Raw genomic sequence first — 23,946 nt, forward strand, 5'->3', positions numbered from 1 at the left:
GATTCGAGGATGAGGACTCTCTTAATGACAACTCTCTTGATCAGTAGCTGACCTAAAAATGATCCTATTGAAACCACTTTGCTTGATCATTGTTTTCATCATACTGCTGTACTGGAAATCTGGTTATTTGGTGACCACTTACAAGATTGTACTACAAATACTCTTTGGTAATAAGATATCAAAAAGGAAGTGGGGCACAGGGGGAAAGTAAGGGGGGGTGTTGTTTCTTTTCTTTGGGGGGGGGGGGGGGGGGGGATTGGGGTTGGGGGCCTTTTGGCCCATTTTAAAACAATGTTGTGGGGTTGGTGTACGTATTTTTGTGGAACTTCCTTCGTGGTTAATTATGTCTTTATTTAAGTGAATAATTACCTGCTCCAGGGTCCGCAGTGTCTGTTCCAGATTCCTCACTTCCACAAATGTGGATGGCAATCTTCTCTACGTAGAACCTATGTCTATGGGTATTTGACCTCTACGAGGAATAAGCCTTGCTCTCCGCTTGAAGTTTCAAACATAAGGGTCATTGAGATGCAACAAATACCTGTGACCCCTTGCCCCCAACTTAACAGCTCTAATAGGCACACAGCCGCAAAATCATCAAGCACAAAGCACCCCTCCCACCAAATCCATTAGCACCATCTAGACAAGCCCACTTCCAATTTCCACGGTTGATGACAGCACCTTCATGGGAGCTCGAAGGCCATACAGGAACCAAGGGCAGATTTCTTGGGCATAAAAAGGCTAGGGCATATCCTGTCTAGAACTGTGGATGCGATTGCACAGCGGTACAACCTCTTCTCCCCAATGCCTCATATAGAAATCTCCCTCCACCACCGGTTCGTCTGATCGATGGAGAGAGACCCCCCTCTCTTGAACGTGAACCTACATAGAGGGATTGTGTTTGTTTTTTTCAGAAACACCTTTGAGTGCTCATGAAGGGTTTTCTTTTTCTTAGGAAGGGGAGGGGAGCGCACGGGGGGGGGGGGGGGGGGGGGGGGGGGGGGGGGGGGGGGGGGTTTGTCGGGGCGGGGGCAGGGCTTTGGTGGGGGGGAGGGACTTGTGGGTGTTCTGTGAGACATTTTAGATAGAAGTAACAAATATCAGCTTTGTTGATGTTGCCAGAGTCATAAGAAGTAAACCTCTTGTAGAATAAGTCCAAAGGCAAACACATCCACTTTTATTCCATATGCCTTCTGTTTGAAAACTTCAGGTGCCAAATAACGACCTGCAAAATTCCCAAAAAAATTTTGAAAAATCTCTAGAAGTAGTACGGATTAAACCATTCCTAGCATGAAATCTTGCAGGTTCTGGAAATCACATGAATAACAGCACCTAGCTTGCATTGCAACTGGACACTATGAATGTACTTGCACTAGATTAACTTGCATCTAAAGATATGATGGAAGAGACAGGTGTTAAGATGCATTTTTTATTTATACCATCTGGTCATATAAGAACATGCTGGTCAAACCTGTTTTTGTCAGTCAAAGCCTAATCAAAGCTGTCCAAGGGGTTAGGGCTGGTCAAGACAAACCCGGCATTGCACCGGGCAAGCACGGGGAATCTCCACGAGGGCTTCCTACAAGGTAGGAAAGAAAGACCAGGTGACCTCTGAAGACATTGGAAGCATTGGATCATAACCAGTTGTGAGTATGCGAGTGGTGTGACCAATGGTTAGAGACTTGTGAGTGCTCCTTCGTCCTGAGCTACTGGTCATAGGGACCACCTATTTTCCCTGTTCTCATAATTTTAGTGCACAAATCCCTAATTTCTCACAGTATTTGGACTTCGGTGTGGAGGCCCAAAGGGGACTAATAACTTGTGCTTTGGTGCGGATGCTTGAAGAGGTTTTGGACAGTGCCAGGGTCGTTATTAGTGAGGACTCCAGGTAATATCCACGGCCATGTACAAGTATACACGTGGTGCTAGAGAGGATTCAGGCCACGTGCACATAGGGTATTGAGATAGCAAGTGGAATTTCTGGAAGTACAAGAAAAAAGATGGGTGATTCTCCAAGTTTACATGTGCATAATGTAGTCATATGCATGTTTGACAATTATTTTATATGTGAATGTCCATGGCGGGGACACTTGGGCACCCCTGTGGACAAGTGTGTGCAGTGTGCACATGTATTTGGGCCTAAAGTAGCGGTCTTATGGGTTGTGCAGGTGGTTAAGTACACACTTAACGCAATTTACAGCATTATGGCATACTGCCACTAACATTTGTATGTGTGGGTACATGCATGACAAGGCTCGTGAGTAAAGGTTTTCACACACACAAGGTGGTGGGCATGTTCGTTAGAGCTAGAGCTTAACAAGCATGACTAAACACAATTAAAGAGTGAGAATAATCAACACAAGAGACCAATGAGTGACAATCTCACAAAGAGCTAAGCACTAAGCTTATTCCAAGCCTCAAGTGTATAGATAAGATGATAGAGGAGTGTTTCCGATATAGATTCATGCATGAAGGAGGCGCCTATTCCAGCTCATGACCTCTCATAAAAGCTCCTAAGACTTCCGCACCTAGGACCAACCTCATGTGGGTATGCCCCCTCTATACTCCAAATAAGTACTTTACGCTAAAAGCCTATAAAGATTAATATTGCCCCCAACTAAGGTTGTACCACTAAGGCACTAAGGTTGATAGATCAATATATCTCACATTCTCCCTCTTGATTTAGCAACTGCCATGCAGGACATGCTTTCATCAATTGAGCCATTTATGCTTCCGTTCTTTGTGCTGGGGTCACTTCCCTACACCCCCACCATCATTGCGCAACCTCAAACCCACCTCTGCGTCAGATGGTGTCATTTTGTTGGTCTGCACTTCTGTTCTGCAGGCACGAGTAATAGGCGATTAAATCGACCCAATCTCAACAATTTGCAGCAATTGAGATGCCTGCGGGTTGCACCCTGAGCCTGTGAAGATGTCCATGTGCATAGCCCGTCTTCTTTTGCTCTGGAATGGCCACCCCAAGCTGGAAAACAGACCCCTGTTCTGACTGCAGACAGTGCACACTAGCTTAACTCTAATTAGTTCTTTAATTAGTGACCTTAATCAACTTCTATGCATATGGGCTCTTTCACACATCTTGCACGCAAGTTATTCAAGCTTGGAATGCCTCTTTATCTGTGATTCCATGCATTCTTAGTAGCATATTGACTACACCAAAAAACTTAACTCGCTGTTATGAGTTCAAGCCTTTCTACTAATGCCACTAATCACCATTAGATAATGAGTTGAGCATATCTGTTTGTGAATCCAATTTTGCTCACTTTGGAGACACTCCAATCCCTTCCAAGCCAATGATTTTATCACATCAATTATAAGAACTTGCATAGTTTACCTCTTGTAACCACCATTTTAAGTTGAATGCCCTTTATTGCTTGCACTAGATTTGATGTGCGATCTATGAGTGTTGATGATAAGCCTTTGTAGCTTCTCTCCAGTTCAAACTCAGCACCTTGAGCTTCCAATGAGACGCCCACACCTCTGCAACTTGATTTATCACCACTCCATTGGGCCACCACCAAGATGAATCTCTCACAGATCTCACCTCCCTATCCCAATTAATGCCTCACAAAATCACTCTCAAGCACAATGATAACATCAAAATCAGAGATTCTCCTCTCTCTAAACTCTTAATTAGTCTTGTAAAATGATTAGTATCAAAGATTACTAAGCTCACACAATCCCTCAACACTTAGTGTCTCTAGATCTCATATTAAGCATGCACATAGTTAGCTTAATCACTAGTGCACCAATGCAAGCTCTGATACCATTTGTTGGTTAGAGCTAGAGCTTAACAAGCATGACTAAACACAATTAAAGAGTGAGAATACTCCACACAAGAGACCAATGACTGATAAGCTCACAAACAGCTAAGCACTAAGATTATTGTTTCATTAGGGCAACAACTATCACAAGTACAAGCGTCAAGTGTATATATGAGACAGAGGAGTCTTTCCTATTAAGATTCATGCATGAAGGAGGCGCCTATTCTAGCTCATGGCCAGCCCATGACCTTGTTAAGAATCATGGGTATCTAGAGCATGCAACAGCAGAAGCAATGGAAACAAGAGGAAAGCAAAGTATGAAAGAATTATAAACAACTTACTGAATCATCATGAAGACACCATAGCTTGAGAGAGGACACAAGATGTATAGAAAGCTTCTTGTATTACTTTATTTCAGCCACTCCAAACTTGTTACCCTTCAGCCACACCATTACCTCTTCCTCTCATCCTTAACCTTGTACATCATATATTTCAACACCCCCTCTCAATGCCACCATGGAACAAGGTGAGTATTGGACATACAAGTTCAAAAAAAGACCCCCTCTCAACCATAGGATAGAAGATAAGGTAGGTAGCCTTTATGATGATAGGCTTTTATAGAAGAGGAGTTAGAGAGTGATGTGGTTCAGTCCCAATTCTAGCAAGCATGTTTCACTCCTCATCTAGAAGAGTTGCTCGGCATGTGAGGAACACATAAAATTCCCCTCAACCTTAGTGACATCTTTGGTACAATCCCTCCAAAATGGCATATTTCACCACACTTGTTACATTTTTATTTTGACAGATCTTTCCTGAAGCATTGAGCGTCAACATGCCCCTTCTTCTTGCAAAAAGTACATTTCAATTGGGATTTGGATGTACCATGTTTCATCAAAAGGCTCGAGTTTTTGATGTAGATGTAGATCCACCCTTTGCTTTGACCCTTATATCTTCTTCAAGAAGTGCTGCAACAACACCTTCAAATGTTGGATCAGGAAGGTGCTTCAATGTGGTCACAAGGCTATCGAATGACGGGGGCATGCTCTTCGAGAGCATGGCAATAGCATCATCTTCTTCAACTTTGGCATCAACGCTTGCAAGTTGTCCCATGATGTTATTCAGCTCGCTGACGAAGTCTCCAAGAGAGCCACCCTCTTGCATTTCAAGACCAAAAAACTTGACCTAAAGTGCAATCTTTCAGTGCTTTGCCTTGGCTCCATAAAGCTTCTCAAGCTCAACCCAAGTCGCTTTTGCTGATTTCATACCTGCCACAAGATGAATGAGTTTCTTATGAATATGTGAGAAGCTCAACCCAAGCCACTTTTACTGATTTCATACCTGCCACAAGATGAATGAGTTTCTTATGAATATGAAGGACAATAATGGCATGAGTCCTCTCATCATCTTCTACCACCTCCAGATCTTCAAGGTCCACCTTCTTTGTGCCTTTTACAAAGCCAATAAACCTTTGAGCATAAGCATATATTTTACTTGAACTTGCGAAGTATGGAAACCCTCCCCATCAAACTTCTCAATCGAGGCTCCCATCTCCTTCGTCATGACTGATGGGATAGGAGAGGTCTTACATCTTGCAAAAAATAAAAGCAGTGTCCAACTCCGTTTACAAGACATAAAATAATTCAAGTTTGAAGAGTAGTGTGCTTGAAGCGGTTTCGATAAAAAATTGCCTCTTGTAGTTTGATGAACAAGAGCAAATGGAATCTTTTGGCTTTGTAATCCTAAGAAAAAAAGGATTTGAAAACCTTAAGGAGGTTTTAAAAGAAACCTTAGAGAAAGAATGGTTTTAAAAAACCTTAGAAAAGGTTTTTGAAAGCTTTAGAGAAAAAACCTTTGAGGTTTTGAAGTTTTCTTTTTTTCCTTTCTGCAGACAAAAATGCCAAACTTCAAACTGCGTTACTGCCGCCGTTTACGATTGCACTACAGATTTGCATTGCCAAATGCCTTGCCTTGTTGTTGTCGTTGCCCGGCCTCTGCTAAAGAAGCTATTGGCTGTGCTTACTGTGCACAAAAGAACTTTTGGTGGCCTTGCTTGCAGTGTTGCTGTTGTCTGACGGACGGCGCTACAGTCACCATCGACGGATGGAGCTGCAAACGCCAACGGCCAGCAGAGAAGCCCTTTATACAGTACCCCTTCTTTTTATACAAGGCTTATAGGACCCGCCTAGCAATCCTTCGCTTCTTTTGAAGCTTGCAAAGAAGCTTCAATGCTTCTTCTTCAAGTCTACAAGGGTCCAAAGAGAGTTCCATGACGGAAAAAACGTGGACGGAAATATCTCGACGGACCTACAACATTTTCTTTTATTCCTTCTTGTTCATGATGGTCTTCTTCCTCTTCTGCGCTTCAAGAGCTTGATGGCGATGCAAGCCTCCTTTTTTATCAAGCTTCTGAAACCCTGCTTTCTCCTTCACTCCTTGAAGCTCCTCTCCTCCTTCTACCGCAACCTTCTTGCTTGGGAATGATTTGAGAGAGAAACAAAGAAAGAAAGAAAGCTGTATTAACGTCTACTAGAGGCCGAACTCGACCTATGAGACAAATCAATGTACAACTGTCAATGTCTTCTGGATGTCCAAAAAAAAAAGGGACAAAATGAACATGAAATAAACTATGAAAGTACTGAGCTAGTGGGGGGGTGTGATGGATGGAGCACTACTGCTAGAGACTCAGTATGCAACCTATATGCGCAGGGTATACAAGAATGCAATGCAAATCTGTCTAACTCCAACCAGTACCATAATGGGGGTGTAATATGTGATACATAGGCAATGGCGAGGTAAAAATGCCTCGCGGCATGATCTTCGGGTGTGAGTGTAAGTGAGCTAGCCGCTCTTGGATATGGTGCTGATGTCGAGCCCGTATCTCTGTGATCTCCCTCTAATGTAGTCTGGAAGTCTGGTAGCCTGGTGCTCTCGGTCTCCGTCTGGCTGCTCGGAGGTCCGCAGCGCGCTGAAGTGTAACCCCCTCCTATGTGTCAGGATAGGCACTGGGATAGATCTCTGGAAGAAATCAGTGAGCTGGAGCTGTCGCCCACCTCTCCCTGTGGCATGAGTCCGTAGCAGTGTCTCTGTCTCTAGCAAGAACTGGCCAAATCTGCGCTGGTCTGTGGACTCCATGATCTGGCAGAGTGAGGGATGTCCACTGAAGATGGTGGTGTATCTCTCTCTAATGACACTATATGCTCTGCATCTGCATACATAATGTTCCTCACTCTCAACCTCCTCCTGGCATAGTCTGCATATCCTCTCTGCTCTGGGGATCCGTGCTGCCCTACCTGCCTCAATCTCAAGCTGGTGTGATGACACTCTGAGCTGGCCAATCACCACTCGGGCACTGTGAGACATGTACACATCCATGTATCCAGGTCTCTGTATGAATCCATCCGCTGAGATACGCATAAACTGATCTCTGTAGTATAGCGCAGTGCTCCTGAATCTTGCCACTGTCTCATCCCGTTATAAATAACGAGATGGTGTCACGCTCCCAGGTCAAGTAAGTGATGACCGTATCTGGTGTTATCCGGCCCCATGTCCTCTGACACCCTGCAGGCTCCCGTGTCCTCCACGTCTAGTGTGTGCATCACCTCCGGGTGCTCGAAATCATAAATGTCGCACTGTCGGCTCTGTGTCCGTGTATTGAAGTCCCCCATAAGGAGGACGTCCCCCAGGTTGGAGTAGTGTATGATCTCATCTGAAAGGGCTGCATATGGTGACTCTCCCAATGGCCCAGTGTCCTCCTCGCCTCTACTCTCATCCTCTGCTGTCATGGCATATCTCGATCCTCTAGGAGAGAAGTAGCATAGAGCAATGTATAACACCATGTCTGCTGAGAGCTGCAATCTAATCCACATGTATCTAGCCTCCTAGTCACGTGCTACCACCTGTAGGCGCTCCTGTAGTTCTCGCTTGAAGAGTACCGCTATACCTCCAGATCCTCTCGATGTGCTCTGCCGTGTGGTCCCCCTGTATGTAAACTCCCACTGATAGCCCTCTACTTTGGGTAGCCCCCTCTCTGGGCTCTCGTGCGTCTCTGTAAGTAGTATGATGTCCCGTCCCTCCATGACCTTCTCCATCCTCCCAGGATGTGTCCAAAGTGCTCCATTGCAGTTCCAAACTGCTATGTGTATCTGTGAATCTGGATCCTCCATAGAGAAAGAAAGAAAGATTGTATTAACGTCTCTCTCAGGCCAAAGAGAAATGGCCTATGAGACAAAACCATGTACAATGTATGTGGTATCTCTGAGTATCAGATGGTGCTCACACTGCACAATACAACAACTGGAAGAATACTGAAAGAAAGAAAGAAAACTGCTACTGTGAGGTCGGGATGTATGTACATATATAAGGATGGAGCACTACTGGGGTAAATGCACAACTATATGCCAGGGTGATACAACGATGCTCAATGCAGGCATCCTCCTAGTCAACTCCATCATGTGGTGAGGGGAGGGTGTAATATGTTATAAATGTCAGCGCCAATTGTAATGATATGCAAGATGCCCGCCAGATCAATGGGTCCCGGCTGTCCTCTCTCCTGTAGTCGCCTCTGGTGTCATGTCCAAATGTCCGTGATCATATGTCGAGGTCTGTGGGAAGGTCGGTATCCGGGTGCTTGTGGACACCGCAATGCTTGAATCTCCTGTGCTCTCCTCAAAGTGACCCCTCGGCCCATCACTGTGGGATCTTGCGTGGCTGTCCTCTGGAAGAAATCGGTCAGCTGAGTCTGTCGGATCTCGGCTCTCCTCTCTCTTGACTGGAGTAACTGCTCTCTGTGTCGGTATATCTCTAGTAAGAAGCGCCCAAGTACTCATTGGTCTCATAACCTTAGCAAGGCTCTAATACCATGTTAAGAATCATGGGTATCTAGAGCATGCAACAATGGAAGCAAGGGAAACAAGAGGACTGCAAAGTATAAAAGAATGAATAAGCATAAACAACTTACTGAATCATCATGAAGACACCATAGCTTGAGACAGGACACAAGATGTATAGAAAACTTCTTGTATTACTTTCTATTTCAGCCACTCCAAAGTTGGCTTACTTCCCCATGTGCCTGATTATTGTTATATAGCTTTCCTGTAAATGCTCATAATACTGGATCAGAGAAAATAATTAAAGGACTGTGCTCTGCAAATAATGTGTTAGCTTACCCAGTTTGGGGCTTATCTGAACAGTTTTTGCTAGCTGAAGAAGGCTAATGGCTGCTGGCAGGATTTGCATATAACAGTAACTGGGAGGTAAGCCCTGCAGAAATGTGGACACCACTTTGCCTCTAAAGTCGGCTTGAGGAAATGATTGGACTTTTCTTTGACACTGACGAGAAAGATGCCTGACTCTGTGTTGGCTTGTTGATGCTACTAATGATGACCTTAGACCTAACGTGCTGCAATTTGACAGCTTCACTTGATGAAGACAAAGCGGTTAGTCATGTCATCTCCGTGACAGCAGACAATTGCACGAGCTTCACTTTGATGGTGAATAAGCTTGGCCATCAAGCAGAAATGGGCTGCCACACCCTGGACAATGCCCTTCAGTCTGAAATTATAAAATACTTCTGATCACATCCTCCATCCTTAAAGTGAAATGAAGGCCCCTGGCGATCTGTCATCTCATGGCAGGAGTACAGCTAGCTTGCTGTTTATGTACTATTTTTGGAAAGATTACCTCATCATGCTTTGGTGATTTGTGCAAACCTAGGAATACAATGATATGAGTCATTTAAGCTAGTAAGAAATAAAGAGGTCAGGTGGAGTTGGATGCATAGGACATAAAGTCATGTCAAAGGTTGGTATTCTGAAAGACAGCATTATTTGAGAAATATTCAGATTTTCAATTTAACATGGCACCATATAGCAAGCAAAAGAAACTTATCAATAGAACTTCGCATGCGTAATAACCCACCTACGGCTGCTACAAAATAGCCTGTAAGGATTCAGCCTGCTTAACGCTAATTCACAAGCCATTAATTCTTCTAGAATGAAGCGTATCTTCGTTGAACACTTTTTTTCATCAGGTTCCTAGTCACATGCAAAGATCAAATTACCAATTGCCCATGGCCTTCTGCCATGTGGCCCACAACCCACTACATTCATTCATGCTTTGTTCCAATCCCTTGGCAGTTGGCAGCCACCACAGCCCTTGGCTTCGCCATTTATGCTTCCCCATCTCACCACATTCCAGTTTTTCTTTTTCCATGAAAAGATCCTTTCATTAGTTATAAAAAGAAAAAAGCCCAATGGGCTATAAACCCTCTCCTGCTCATAAGAAGGCAGAGCAGAGATCCAATCAAGGCAGCCAGGGAGACTCTCCCTAGGTGCAGAGAAGTACAAATAACTGAGAGGCTATATCATACAATAGGAGGGGGGAAATCCAAACAGGTGGCCTGTAGTGCCAGCGGGGGGTACCCGCGCGTAGAGTATAGAAAGGGCCGCTGCGCCAAGTGGTGGAAGGCCTGGCGTCGCAAGATCGCTCGATCCGAGTCGCCCCGGATGCGGTCATACTAGCCTCGCAGGGTGTGAATCAACTCCTTCCAGATAGCCCGAACAGTCTCTGCTGGTGGCTCCAGTCTCCCCTCAAAGGCCCTGAAACAACGGGCTCTCCAGGTGAACCATATGGTGAGGCTGCTGAGGAGCTCCCATCGTAAATCCCTCTCCTGTGTCCAGCCGGCTCTCGAGAAATCCGGTGAAGAAACAAGGCGAGGCTCGTCCCCAATGAATCTGGTCTCTCTAACCTCCTGGCGTGCCTGGCTCAGCTGGGACGCCACCCACTCACATGTAGGTTGCTGCTCCTGAAGGCGCTGGAACGAAGCAAGGCTACGTCTCAAGCGACGCTCCCGCTCTCGTGTCTCTCCCACCCGTGTCAAGGCTGTAGCGTGCAAAAAGAGCTGAGCTCGATGAGCCCCTGGGCACACTGGCCTGCTGCATCCAGGTCAGAGCTCTAGCTATCCTGCCATATCCTCTCAATGTCCTCAAAAGGACTGGGGTCTGTAAGTATCCTCTCTGGGATCCTCAACTGCAAGCTGGTCTCCCGTGTCCTCTCCTCAAGAGTCAAAATAACTGGCGCATGGTCTGAGAAAGAGGTGCCAGCGAGAATGCCAACGGAGCCACCACGCTCCCCGAACCTGTCGCCCACATAGAAGCGATCAATCCGTGATAGATTAGTCCCTCCCTGCCGGCGATCCGACCAAGAAAAACTAACATTGTCCTGAGAACGGGAGAAAGCCTCATGCTGCCATGCATCAGTGATCCACAGTGTCGTACAAAATCGCTCCCAAGTTGCAAGCTCCGTGCCGTGCACTGTAACATGACTGCCTCCCACCCTATCGGCCAGGTCCTCAAGCATGTTGAAGTCTCCCCCAACACACCAATGTGCGGCCTCGGACAATGCATCTGTAACAAGGGTCCAAAAATCTGCTCTGGCACTAGCATGATTGGGCGCACACATTGAGCACACCATTGTGCTCATCGTGCATCCTCAGAATAACATACTGCGCTCTACCAGGCACAGTAACCCCGCGATCCACAATGGCCTGCTGCCATGCATCCGCAATGGCCCACCCAAGGGGCCAAAACCTGCAGACCAAAAAGTGTCCCATCTACCAGGCATCACCGAACCATATCTCCGAATCCTGCTCACTCAAATGGTGCTCCTGCAGCATCAGAATATCAATACTGTCCCCAACCAGGCATCTCTGAAGCTCCTGCCTCAAGCAACCACGATAACGTACATAGTGTGCACCGCCAAGGCCCTGTACATTCCATGAGATGATCCTCATGGATGACCTGCTGAGGTGGAGGTTGTCTCAGCCATACGGCGGGCCTTCGCATGGAGAGTAATCCCCATCCAAGCGACTACGAATTTGCCCACCCGGTGTGCTACAAGAGTCTCAAACCAGGCGCCAGTGGCTGTGTCCCATAGCGACTGCCTCCCGCTCGGAGAAAGAATTCTCATGTATGCATACATAGCCAAGGTCTCGCGCTAGGTCTGCCACTATGCGAACCACCAAGTGTCAATTCCCAGAGGCATCCGCACTCCCGATGTCAAAGAAATGTGCCAACTCCAAGAGTCGGCCTACCATGTCTGTAATCTCTAAGTCGCTCACATGGTGAGAAAACTCAACTGCCTGTGTCTGCAAAATACTAAGAGCAAGATCCAAAGTCCACTCCCGGTCGCGAGTGCCGCAAAGAAGGAAGGAGAAGGCCACCGCTGAATCAAGTGCCTCCTCCCCTCGGGCCGGAAGTATCACCACATGAACTCTGATAGGTGCTGGCTCATGGGGGCCCTCTGCTCCAAATAGGCGTGTAAAGGAGTAGTCGAAAGCCTCCGAGCGCTGTCTAGTGTCTAGTGCCCGCCGAATTGCAGGTGAGCGCCAGGGCACTGCCAGTGCCTCCCAGGGAGCTGAGACGAGCGGAGGGGGAGGAGGGGGGGGAGGGAGGGGAGAAGGGGGTGGGGAAGGAGACGCTGAAAATGCGAGAGCGAGAACGGGAGGAGGCGAGGGTGGAAGCAAGGCGGAAGGGGGGGACGGGGGAGGGGGGGTGCGGGGTGGAGGTGAAGGGGGGGGGGGGCGCTCGCATCTCCTGATCCTCAGTCTGCGCTGGGATCTCCTCCTGGAGGGGAGCAAAGCTGTTCCTCACTGGAACCCAATGATGCTGAGGCTGTGTCTGCTGCTGCGTCGGTCTCTGGGCATGCTACTATGGCTGTCTCCCTCTACGGCGCCCCTGTCCAGGCTGCCAATCAGAGGTCTCTGTGGGCTGAGCAGGTGTCCCGGAGGCTCCCTGTCGAGCCGCATCTGTGGACGGGCCATCGGAGGTCTGTTGCTACGGTGAAGGTCGGGGTCTCCTACGAGGGCAGGCCTTGGCCAAGTGGCCGACCTGTCTGCATATAAAACACTGGTTCGGGAGCCCCGAAAACTCCACTCTCTGATCGATCCATCCCCCCCCTATCCTAGGTAACTGAATGACCTTCGGAAGGGAGGAGATGTCAGGAACCAAAACTCTGACCCAAGGAAGGCCAGCTGCTCTAGCCACCACTGAAGCTGCTGTGGGGCCAGTCTCAAGCACCGAGCCCACCAATGATCCTATCCTGGAAAGGAGCGGAAGGTACTCATGGCGAAGTCCAGGAAAGCAAACTGTGACATGGAATAGGCGCTCTCCCTGCTCGGCCGCTGCTGGGTCGAAACCATGCTGCCAATGTCTGAAGAAGGCCCGAGTGACCCTGATCTCAAGGGGACTCATGGCTAGGACCTGGGCCACGCTCTGGGCTATCTCAAACTCAATCTGGTAGTGTTCGTGGCCCAGTAACTAAACGTCCAGGATCTTGCCCACATCTGCAAGAAGGCAGGCCTGGAGAAGATCCCGGATCTCCCCTCTACTGGGGCGGGTGCCAACTATACGGCGGATGGTGGAATGTACCTAGAGGCGTTCCACCTCTGCGGCGAGGCTCACTTCCTCTTCTGGCGAAAAAGAAAGCCTGATGGGGGTATCCTCAAGGGCGGGCGAGGGGGCTGCGGAAGAGTCCCTCTGAGGTGAGGCGGGAGGGGCCTCCATCAGAGTCTGAAGCTGAGTCGACGGCGAAGCGGAGACGGAGGGTCGTGAAAGAACCAAGCTGCACGAAAACGGGGGGAAGCGCGGAGCGGAGAGGGAAAGACCGAAAGCGAGGGGGGGAGGGGCGGATGACAGAGGAGAGAAAAAAGGGGGGGGGGGGGGGGGGGAAGGCGAGGGGAAGCGCTCCCCACATTCCAGTTATACACGACACACGACAGCTACCATATAGCAGCATTCAACGATATTAATATAGTCCAAAAACAGAGCTCCTATGGTGTAGCACAGAAATGAACCATTTGTAATCAAGATGCACTACCAGAAAATAATGTACTTACTGATGCCAGAAGTCTTTAGCTTTTAGGGTTTACAAAAACTCACAAGAACTGCCTTTCAAAGGGGATAGCCCATCCTCAGAAATGGTTTGAGCTGCAAACTTCAACGCCTTGCTGAGACCAAGGTCTGCCACCTTCAGATGCCCCGACTCGTCCCGCAAGATGTTTCTGATATCTTACTGAGAACAAGTGAAAAGCTTGAACAGCTTCAACCAAAGCAATAAGCAACAAGTCTAAAAAATAGTTCTTAGCGCATGTAGGTAAATGCAGTGGCCGATTATATTAGCTGAAACAGGATAGTCAAGGCAAGAATAGATACATAGACACAAACATAGAAAATAGATTAGCTATAGGATTGCCTCTAGAAAGAGTCGCAAGATATCGAGCACAAAGAGGAGAACAAAAGCTTGAAATAGGGAGGATCAAGAAGTGCACAGGGCTTATGAAACAAAGCGGCATTGATGGAGGAGTAAGCACTTGCAGTTGATTCTGAATTAGTTCTGTTTAGTACAGAAAGGCATGCTGAAAAAATTTAGTGTTCTTGATATGAAAATAGTAAATTTCAGTAAGGAGCAAGAATAAAATTCAGCTTGGCACACCCTATACATGAAGACAACTATCAACAACCAATAGTGTTAAGGCACATGCAGATCAAATTCAGGATAACAAAGAAACATGTTGAAGAAAATATTACTTACTTGGGCTTTAAGTCCCGATGAACAATGGCCTCTGGTTTATGCTCATGCATGTAACTTACGCCCCTACAGGCAAAACAAAGACAACAACAACAACAACAAAAAAAAAAAAAAAATTGGCCAACAAGTATAGAATCTGGATATGGAACTTTGACAAAAACACAGAGTCAAATGCATCAAGTTCGGAAACCCAGGGCTGGTCCCCATAAAATTCACATTTGAGTCAGATGATAAAGCTTAGATTACAAATTTAAAAAACCCAGGGCTGGTCCCCAGAAAATTCACATTTGAGTCGGATGATAAAGCTTAGATTACAAATTTAAAAAACCAAGGTAAAGCCTTATAAAAATTGGAAGCATATCAGTTCTCTATCATTACCTAGGGCAAGTTGCCTCGGTGAAAAAAGGGGAGCCAAATATACATTACGAAAAGAATGGCATGAGACTCACATGGCAACTGACACATTGTTGGTGTCACCAGCCTGAACATTTCCCAGTATGAAAGGGGTCTGGTGGACTCCGGGACGTCTAAATATTTGGAGAGTACAAGATTTGGGAATGGGGGATTATCCAATACAAAAGATCTAGCGCCTGAAGCTTGGTCTAGGCGCTCGAGATGGTTTTTTGGACATAGAAATGGGCATTGGAGCTCTCTACCAACTCTACATCCACGTGCTTGACCATCAAGGTCTTCTATGGCTCGGCCTAGCACACACATGCTTGTGTATGGATGCTGGCGGAGCAGAGCTGCTTGGCAAGAGTACGAGCTGCCTCGTTTTCCACAAGCGATTCTGAAAGTACAGCCGCGTACAGTACCCGCCGCCTTGACTCCTGAGAACGTCGAACTCTACACTCCTGGGACCAAGCGAAGGTGACCTTGTCACCCTTGGGCCTTCACCCACTCTCTTTTTGTTCTTACCTGCACCCCATTCTATCTCTCAAATCTCATCATGCCAAGGAAGAGCTCTCCTCTGTGGGACAATGTGACCTTTGATGTTGTGAATGCAAGATATGGTGCGAGCGGCACAAGGAAATGGACTTGCAAGTTTTGTTCCGAGAAGCACCTGATGAGGATGCATTTTAGGAGTCTTCTGGGAGTGGCACTAGTAGTGAGGATGAGGCTGATGATATTGCGCCTGCAGATGAGGATGTGGATCTAGCTGAGGGTCAGGACGATGATGAGTCTTGACTCTTGAGTCTCCTGTTGTAGGAATCAGCACTCAGGATTTAGGATTTCATTCAGAGTTTGACTTGTGTTATTTACATTTATCTTTACTCTAGTCTCTTCATGAATCATGTGACATGGTTTATCATTGATGACTCCAGAGTGCAGGGATTTCATTTACATGATTCATATGTAATCTCGATTGAGTCATTATTCGTCTATGCTTCTCCTATAATCATTGTTGTCTGTTGAATGTTCATTTATGCTTTTGTATACAATGATGGATCATGATCAATCTGTGTTTGCTATGTATCACGTATAAGTCATGACATGAATCATATTCTATATATGTATAAATTTCCACCGCAATTATTTTTCAGTCCAAACGAAACCCATTTCTTACATTTTACGAAACTCATACGAAACCTATGAAACCCGTTTCATACCTCCCGTTTCTAAACACCCGGCAACTATGGGCAAGACACTAGGGACTGGGCAGCGTAGTCACATGAAAACGCGTTTCTAGAGTGAGAAACCCCGAAACGCAAGAAACGTTTCAGAAACTCCTAATTTTTTTGGTTTCTCAAAAAACAAAATGTTTCTCAAAATACATGCACATGAACAAACATATGAGCATACACACATGTACACACACACACACCAAACATGTATCTGAATCCACACAAATGTACAGACTTACACATGCATTTATTGGATTAAACATGGTTAGTGAATGCTTAAACATGCTTAAAACATAATTACAATGCTTAAAACAAAGAAGTAAAATACTCAGTCCTGTAACATACCCCCCTCTTAAAACAAAGCAATCGTCCTCGATTGTTCATTCAAAGGATCTGCCAACTGAAACAGAACCTAAGAGAGCAACGAGAAAGCTGTCCTGCCAACCGAAACAGAACATCGAAATACATAAATCGAGAGCATCCACTTCATGAATAATCATGTCCCCCTGGATGCTTTACTTGCTCTGCTCATGGCCATCCCACAGGACCCACGATCAGCAGTACATCATGAACAAGAATAAACACTGATGTATATCAAACGAAAGTCTAGAGTAGGCGTCCCCATTCTCTGAAGATATTCGTATATCCATGAATCAAACCATGTGACTAGTACACATATATCATAGAAATCCCATAGGCAGATATACTGTCAGTTCAGTATCTCGGGTGTGCTGATAAGAACACCAAGCGACTTCCAGATCTCATCCAAGTGAACTCTGTGACAAAGGAGCGGAATCACCCCCCTCTTGAGTAACAAGTAGTACTCCAGAATCCACAACTGAACCTGTTGAATCACTTTCTAAGGTAGGCTCCAAACCAAAAGCCTCGAGGTGAAGTTGTAGTATCCTCGGTGAATCTGCCAAGTCACCCTCCTCCATCCACTTCGAATCCATAGGTGAATAGTTCACAAACTTCACCAGATATCGATGTGAAACTTTCCCTCTGACTTTTCTTTCTTTATGTGCCAAAATCTGTTCCGATTGAAGAATCTCATCAAGTTCTTCCACCTCTGGTTGTATCTCATCAACCTGGTCTGTAGGCACCGCACCTCTGAAAGGTCTAAGAAGACTCACATGGAATGCATTATGAATCTTCCAATGATCCAATAATTGAAGATGATAGGAAACATCGCTCATAATACAACTGAGTTGGCAATTTCCGATTGCCCATCTGTTTGTGGATGAAAAGACGATGAGAACTTCAACGAAGTCTTCATGTTCTCGAACAATGCTCTCCAAAATAAACTCGTCATTTGAGGATCTCGGTCACTGACAATAGATGTGGGCATCCCATGGTATTTGAAGATATTCGATAGTCCAAATGCCATCATTCCCACTCTTTGTCCTAGGAAGATCAAAGATAAAATCCATAGCAGTACTCTCCTACGGTCTGTCAGGAATAGGCAAAGGATGAAGTAACCCATGAGTCTTTTGACGGTCATACTTCACCTTTTGACAAATGATACAATCACGAACAAAAGCATCAGCATACCTGCGCATAGTAGGCCAATAAAAGAATGCCTCCAAAGCCTTCACTGTAGCCTCAATACTACGATGACCTGCATAAGGTGGAGCATGGCATTCTGTCAAAACCTTCTGCCTCAACTAAGATGTGACACACAATTTGTCATGCATCATCAAAAATCCTTCCTTGAGAGAATAATGATCAACTCACTCTCCTTTGGTCAAAGGATCAAAAATCCGCTCAAAATCTGAGTCGTGAGCATACTGTTCTCGCATATCATCAAGTTCATGATGAAAGATAATGGAGACGGCGGCCACATGTGGTTTCCTAGACAAGGCATCCGCTACCACATTCTTTTTGCCATCCACATATACAATCTGAAAGTGAAACATGGACAAAAAGTTTGCCCATCTCATATGCTTCTCTGAAAGCTTCGTTTGGGTAAGGAAATAGCAAAGAGTCTGATGATCACTCTGAACAATGAAATCAGCCCCAAGAAGGTAATGCTTCCAAGTAGAAAGAGCATGAATAATCGCAAGAAGCTCCTTCTCATATACTTGTAGATTCCTTTCTGTTGGTGACAGAGTTCTACTCTCATAAGCAATAACATGTCCATCCTGCATAAGAACAACTCCAATGCTATTCCCGCATGCATCACACTGTACCACAAAAGGTTTATGAAGATCCGGTAAAACCAAAACTGGACCAGTGGTTAGCTTTTCCTTAAGCTTATTGAGAACTTCCACTTCCTTTATTGTCCATCGGAATTTTACATCCTTTTTGGTCAAGTGATGTAAAGGTGAAGCAATTTCCGCAAAGAATCGGATAAACCTCCTGTAATATGAACAAAGTCCTAAGAAACTTCTCACATCATGAATAGTTTGCAAATCCAGCCAATTCTTTATTGCTTCAATTTTTGCTTTCCCCCTTGGAAAAATCTAATAGAAGAGCTTTTTTCCCAAAAACTATCAATTGGCTTTTTCTCTTCTTCTTCTTTTTTTATTAAAAAAAAATAAACACGGCGAATAGCTTTTTTTTTTAATTTCCACGCTACGTTTGGGCTGCCCGGCGCTTTTTCCCTGCGCGTTTTGATGCCCGCCTTGCGCTTGCTGCACAGCGTCCATGCTTCGCTGCAATCAAAGATTGACCTAAGCATGGGAAAAGGGAAGGACAAAACTGGTTTTAGCATGCAGATAGGTGGACAGCCACCAAAAAGGGACTTTAACGATGCCAAAAGTGCTTTGAAAGATGAAAATATACACGAGAAGAAGCCTTGGAACAAGAGGAGCACTTATGGGTTATCTCAGCAGCAAAGGGCACTAGTAAAGACCACATATTGCATCAATGTACAAGCAAAGACAAGCAAGCAGATGAGCCTAGAATGCATGTGAGTATGGTACCCAATGTACACAGCAATATAGGACATGCAAGGAAAGATAAAGTGGTATGCAAAGCATGGGAGCAACTTAAAGATCAACCTCCCTTATTCATGTTTAATGACTGCTCTACCTACAACCTCATCTTCACCCAACTGGCCGCCACCTTGGGGATTGAAGTGTGAGACATGGGACCTGAAATTTATGCATGTTCAGCTTTTGTTGAGAAGGATGTGAAGGTTACTCCTCTCATTGGAAAGCTGCGAAGGTTATCTTGACCATGAGAACTTCCTTATTGCACCTCTGAATGGATGTGATGTGTTGCTTGGCAAACTGTGGCATGCAAGAGTGATATGAGGGAGAATACAAGAAGAGGGAGAAGAAGCATCAAGCCAAGATGCCGGTTTTTGTACATGATGATGTGGTACATAACAATGTGCATGTAGATTCTCCTACTCATGATAGGCTGAATTTTCTAAGTGAGTATAGAGATTGTTTTGCCGAGTGAAATGCCTCCTTTACAGCTAGAGAATCACCACACCGAATTGGCGCCAAGCAGTTCACCTCCTAACAGGCCGGCATATCATGTGAGGTGCTTGCCAACAAGAGGCGATTACGAAGTGAGTTGGTGAACTCTTAGAGAATGGTTTAGTGCGACCAAGTTTTCCTCGCCATTTTGTATGTGTGTGGATTATAGGACACTTAATAAGATAACCATCAAAAATCAGTTTCCTACTCCGAGGATTAATGATATCTTGGACAAATTGGATGGTTCATTATGTTTTAGTCGCATTGATCTCAAGAGTGGTTACCATCAAGTGAGAGTGATGCATCAGAATGTACATAAGACAACCTTTTACACATCTTTTGGCCTCTATGAGTATCTCGTTATGCCATTCGGTCTCACAATTGCTCTGGCTACATTAAGATGGACACCATTTTCAAAAATCATACAGCATTTATAGGCATCTTTTTCGATGACATTTTGGTGTTTTCGAATGATGAGAAACAACATAAAACGCACTTGAAAGTAGTCTTTGATGAATTGAGAGAACACAAGCTCGTGAGAATAATGGCAAAAAGTGAATTTTTCCTCTCGGAGATTCACTATGTTGGACACACAGTGTCAAAAGAAGGCGTGCGAATCGATAGTGCAAAGATCCTAGCCATTAAAACTTAAATCCATAGATGAAGTTCGTAGTTTCCTTGGTTTATGCTCATATTACAAGAGGTTCATTAGCTCATTTTGCAATGATTGTCTCGCCATTGCATGAACTTACAAAGAAAAGGGCTATGTTTAAATGGTCAAAATTTAAAATTGATGCTTTTCTTAAGCTCAAGAGTGCCATTACATCTAAAGCTCCCTCCACCAAGCTCCCTCGTTGACAACCCCCCATCTCTTGTGTTGCTTTTGGTGATTTGCTGATTTGCAAAAGACATTCAGTGTTGAGTGTGATGCATGTGGCAGTTGCATGGAAGCTGTCCTAAATCAAGGTCATGCCATTGCCTATGAAAGCAGAAAATTGCATGAAGGGGACTCTTTCACTTCTTGGTGATACCATTTGGGTTATGCAATCAAAAAGTCACATTTCAAATGTTGATGAACAAGGTACTACAACCATATGTGTTCAAGTTGGTGCTTGTATTCTTCGATGATATTTTGGTCTATAGCAATACATACTTGTATTTTTGCATTGATTTACTAAATTTTTATGTATCCCTTTGTGTGGAGTATGTGTGTATGTGAGTAGGAGAAAACTAATTTAAATAAAATACCCCTCCTCCACCCCCAAATGGCAAGCTATATATATATATATATACCGGCTCGGCTCTCTCCCCCCTCCCGTAACCCCCAAGTGGCAAGGGGGTGTGGGATTTTTTTTTTCTATATATATATATAGAAAGGTATACCGGCTCGGCTCTCTCTCCCCTCCCGTAACCCCCAAGTGGCAAGCTCACCTTTGGGGTGTGGGATTTTTTTTTTCTATGTGGATGAGCACTTGCAACATGTATTGAGAACCAATCATTTCTTTGCAAAAGAGAGCAAATTCACTTTCATTGCAAGTAAGGCGAAATATCTTCGGCACGTTGTAAGAAAAAATGGCATAAAGTAGAATGTGTAGAAAATTGGCCAAAACCAGATACCCCAAGAAGGTAGAATGTGTAGAAAATTGGCCAAAACCAGAAAATACAACTCAGCTTGGCGATTTTTTAGGCGGCTTGTCACCATTTTGGGCATCTCCAAAATTCATGTGTGTAGATGGGCTTTGGATGCCCAAAAGATCAAGAATATACAAGCTTTGGGAATGGGGGATTATCCAGGATAGAGGACCAAGTGTTCGTAGCATGGTCCGAACACTTGAGGAGGATTCTTGGACATAGAAATGGGCTTTGGAGCTCAACTAACAAGTGGAAAGTATGTATGGCGAACTCTTGAGGATCGAGCAATGAAACAAGTTTCTACATGGTACTTACATGTATTTCTCATGTGGTGGAACACAAAGAGTTCATATCCTAAATTTTAGGAGAAGTTGCTATTTTTGGCAATCTCCGATGGAATTTCCATTGGCGTCATTATCTCCGGAATTTGACGGAGATCAAGTATTGCCAAAGCGCCATTGTGAAATTAGCTATCACTTTTTAGAGCTGGAGATTGTGGAATTTTTGGTCTTTTGATTCAGGACATGTGCCAGACAAGTGTGCTCACACTTGTCAATTCAGCTCTACACAAGGCATTGTAGCATTTTCTTGCTCATTTGAACATGAGAGAGTCATCTCGTTGGCAAGTTTGAGCTTCAAGCAGGTTTTTGGAGACTGAAAACTCTGATTTTTCACCATTTCTCTTCATTTCTAAGCCCACCATAGCCACATCCAGCTTGGGGAAGACGATTTTCACTACTCTACACCATCTTGCACACCCCGGATGGCTGTTTTTCAGCAAAACAGTCCTAAAGCTTGCTAAAATTTCTGATTTATGCCCTCATGGATGAACCACATGGGCTGGTTTACTGGTTCTGGCGCTCATGGATGAGACATACAGGCTGTTATACTGGTTTATGCTCTCAGGGATGAGCCACATGGGCTGGTCTACAGGTTAATGAGCTCATGAATGAGCCACATGGGCTGGTTTACAGGTTTATGTGATTTTGGATGAGCCATATGGGCTGTCATACAAGTTTATACACGTACGGAAGAGCCATGTGGGCTGTTATACATGTTTGTGTGCCTATGGAAGAACACGTTGGATAGCCATATTGGATAAGGACATGTTTATGGGTATATATGGATAATCCGGGATCTCCCATGGAGAGAGTAAGGACCTCAAAGCTTGTACATGTTATATTTCTCCTTGGATAATGAAATACTCCAAGGGGGGGGCGGAGGGGTGGACCCATTCCGGTCTCTACGGTGTTATATGTGCAACTTTTGTTTTCAGCTTTGTGGATTGTTGAATGGTTGTGATTAAATGCCGAAATGTTTGATTGTGCCCATGGTCAAGTGACTCCTCCCGGGCAAGTTACACTTGTCAAAGTCACTGCATATGAACGGAACAAGTTAAACGAGAAGGAAGCGGCAATGCACATCTATGATCAAGTTGAACGAGAAGTGGCAAAATTACGTATACGGGAGCCGATTCTATGTGAAGAGTGACGGTAGGGTGCCCAAGTATTTTCTCTCTCAAGGTACTCTCACACCAAAGCAAAGAAGGTTGGCAACTTTACAAAATTATGACTTTGAGATCACATACACCAAAGGAAAAGACAATATTGTGATCGATGCATTGTCTAGAATGTGGACATGTTCACTTATGGCTATTTCGGAGGTGCATCATGATGGGTATGTGGACATAGAAGAGAAAAATGTGAATGATGAAGGTGCTAACATTGGGGCTTTTGAAGACTTATGATAGAGTGAGGAAAAGTTTCCATTGAAATGGCATGTGGAGGGATATACATGCATTTTTTTCCAAATGTATGCCTTGTGAACTCAATAAGGATCCCACTCATAAGCCCAGAGGTTTGCTTCAGCCATTTCCCATTATGGAAGGCAAATGGACACACATAGCAATGGATTTTATTATGGGCCTCCCTCGCACAAGGAAGGGATGCGATAGCATTTATGTGGTTATAGATCGATTGAAAAAGATAGCCCATTTCATTCCCACAAAGATCACATATATGGGATCTATGGTTACCGAGAAATTCATGGAACATGCGTTCAAGATGCATAGATTGCCTCAACAAATTGTGAGTGAGTGGGATGTGAAATTTATGGGTACATTTTGGAGAACTATATTTGAGAGTATGGACACCAAGTTAACTCCAAGTACGGCCTATCAGCGTATTAACAAATGGTTGGAAACCTACTTGAGGCACTATTGTCATGAAATACAACATGCACGGGATGAGTGGTTGCACATGGCTGAATTTACATTCAGTAGTACTCACCATTCGAGTATTGGTATGTCACCATTTGAAGCAATGTATGGTTATAAGGTGAATGTGCCTACAGTTGCATTCAAGCAAGAGATGGTGAATTCAAATGCAAAGGAAGAAATAGAGAAGATGACAGCACTCCTCCATCAATGCAGAGAGAATATAAAGAGTGTCCAAGCAAGGATGAAACAATATGAGAATGCTCATAGGAGACCAACGGAATTCAAGGAAGGGAATTTTGTGTTCTATGAATTCCCAATTCCAGATATAGGTCTCTTAAGGGCAATACAAATACCAAGCTTGCCCATCGATTTTATGGTCCTTATCAAGTGGTGAGAAGGGTTGGTGGATGTAGCCTATCAACTACTACTTCCACCTACTACAAGGATTCATAATATCTTTCATTTTGAAAGTATATGTGGGACCAATGGTGCAAGTGCAGAAATTACCTCCCATGAATGAGAAGGGTGTCATTGAGTATGTACTGGATAAGAAGTCGGGTACAAACGAGGTGGTCCTTCACAACCATACCATGGTTGAATGAGTACCTCATCAAATGGAGGTGACTGCCGGATGAAGAAGCTTCATGGCAGCCCACTTCTATAAAGGAGGGTCGTGATGA

General features: G+C 44.9%; 1 protein-coding gene across 4 annotated transcripts in view; it reads right to left on the reverse strand.

Moving 5' to 3' along the window:
* Positions 1-23,946, reverse strand: part of LOC147640567 (serine/threonine-protein kinase 12-like) — a 119,056-nt gene that overhangs the window by 27,909 nt on the left and 67,201 nt on the right. For all 4 annotated transcript variants that reach the window (XR_015268045.1, XM_086813046.1, XM_086813041.1 and 1 more), the window contains exons 7-9: positions 14,367-14,429; positions 13,715-13,836; positions 1,137-1,222 (exon numbers count right to left, since the gene is read on the reverse strand). Coding sequence is in view for 3 of the 4 variants with exons in the window: in XM_086813046.1 (XP_086669172.1) it covers positions 1,137-1,222; positions 13,715-13,836; positions 14,367-14,429 (271 nt within the window). In the remaining variant the exon portion in view is untranslated. The remainder of the gene's footprint in view (positions 1-1,136; positions 1,223-13,714; positions 13,837-14,366; positions 14,430-23,946) is intronic.

Source organism: Cibotium barometz, chromosome 2, assembly GCF_041138505.1.
Source record: "Cibotium barometz isolate CiBa-2024 chromosome 2, ASM4113850v1, whole genome shotgun sequence".
NCBI lineage: Eukaryota > Viridiplantae > Streptophyta > Polypodiopsida > Cyatheales > Cibotiaceae > Cibotium > Cibotium barometz.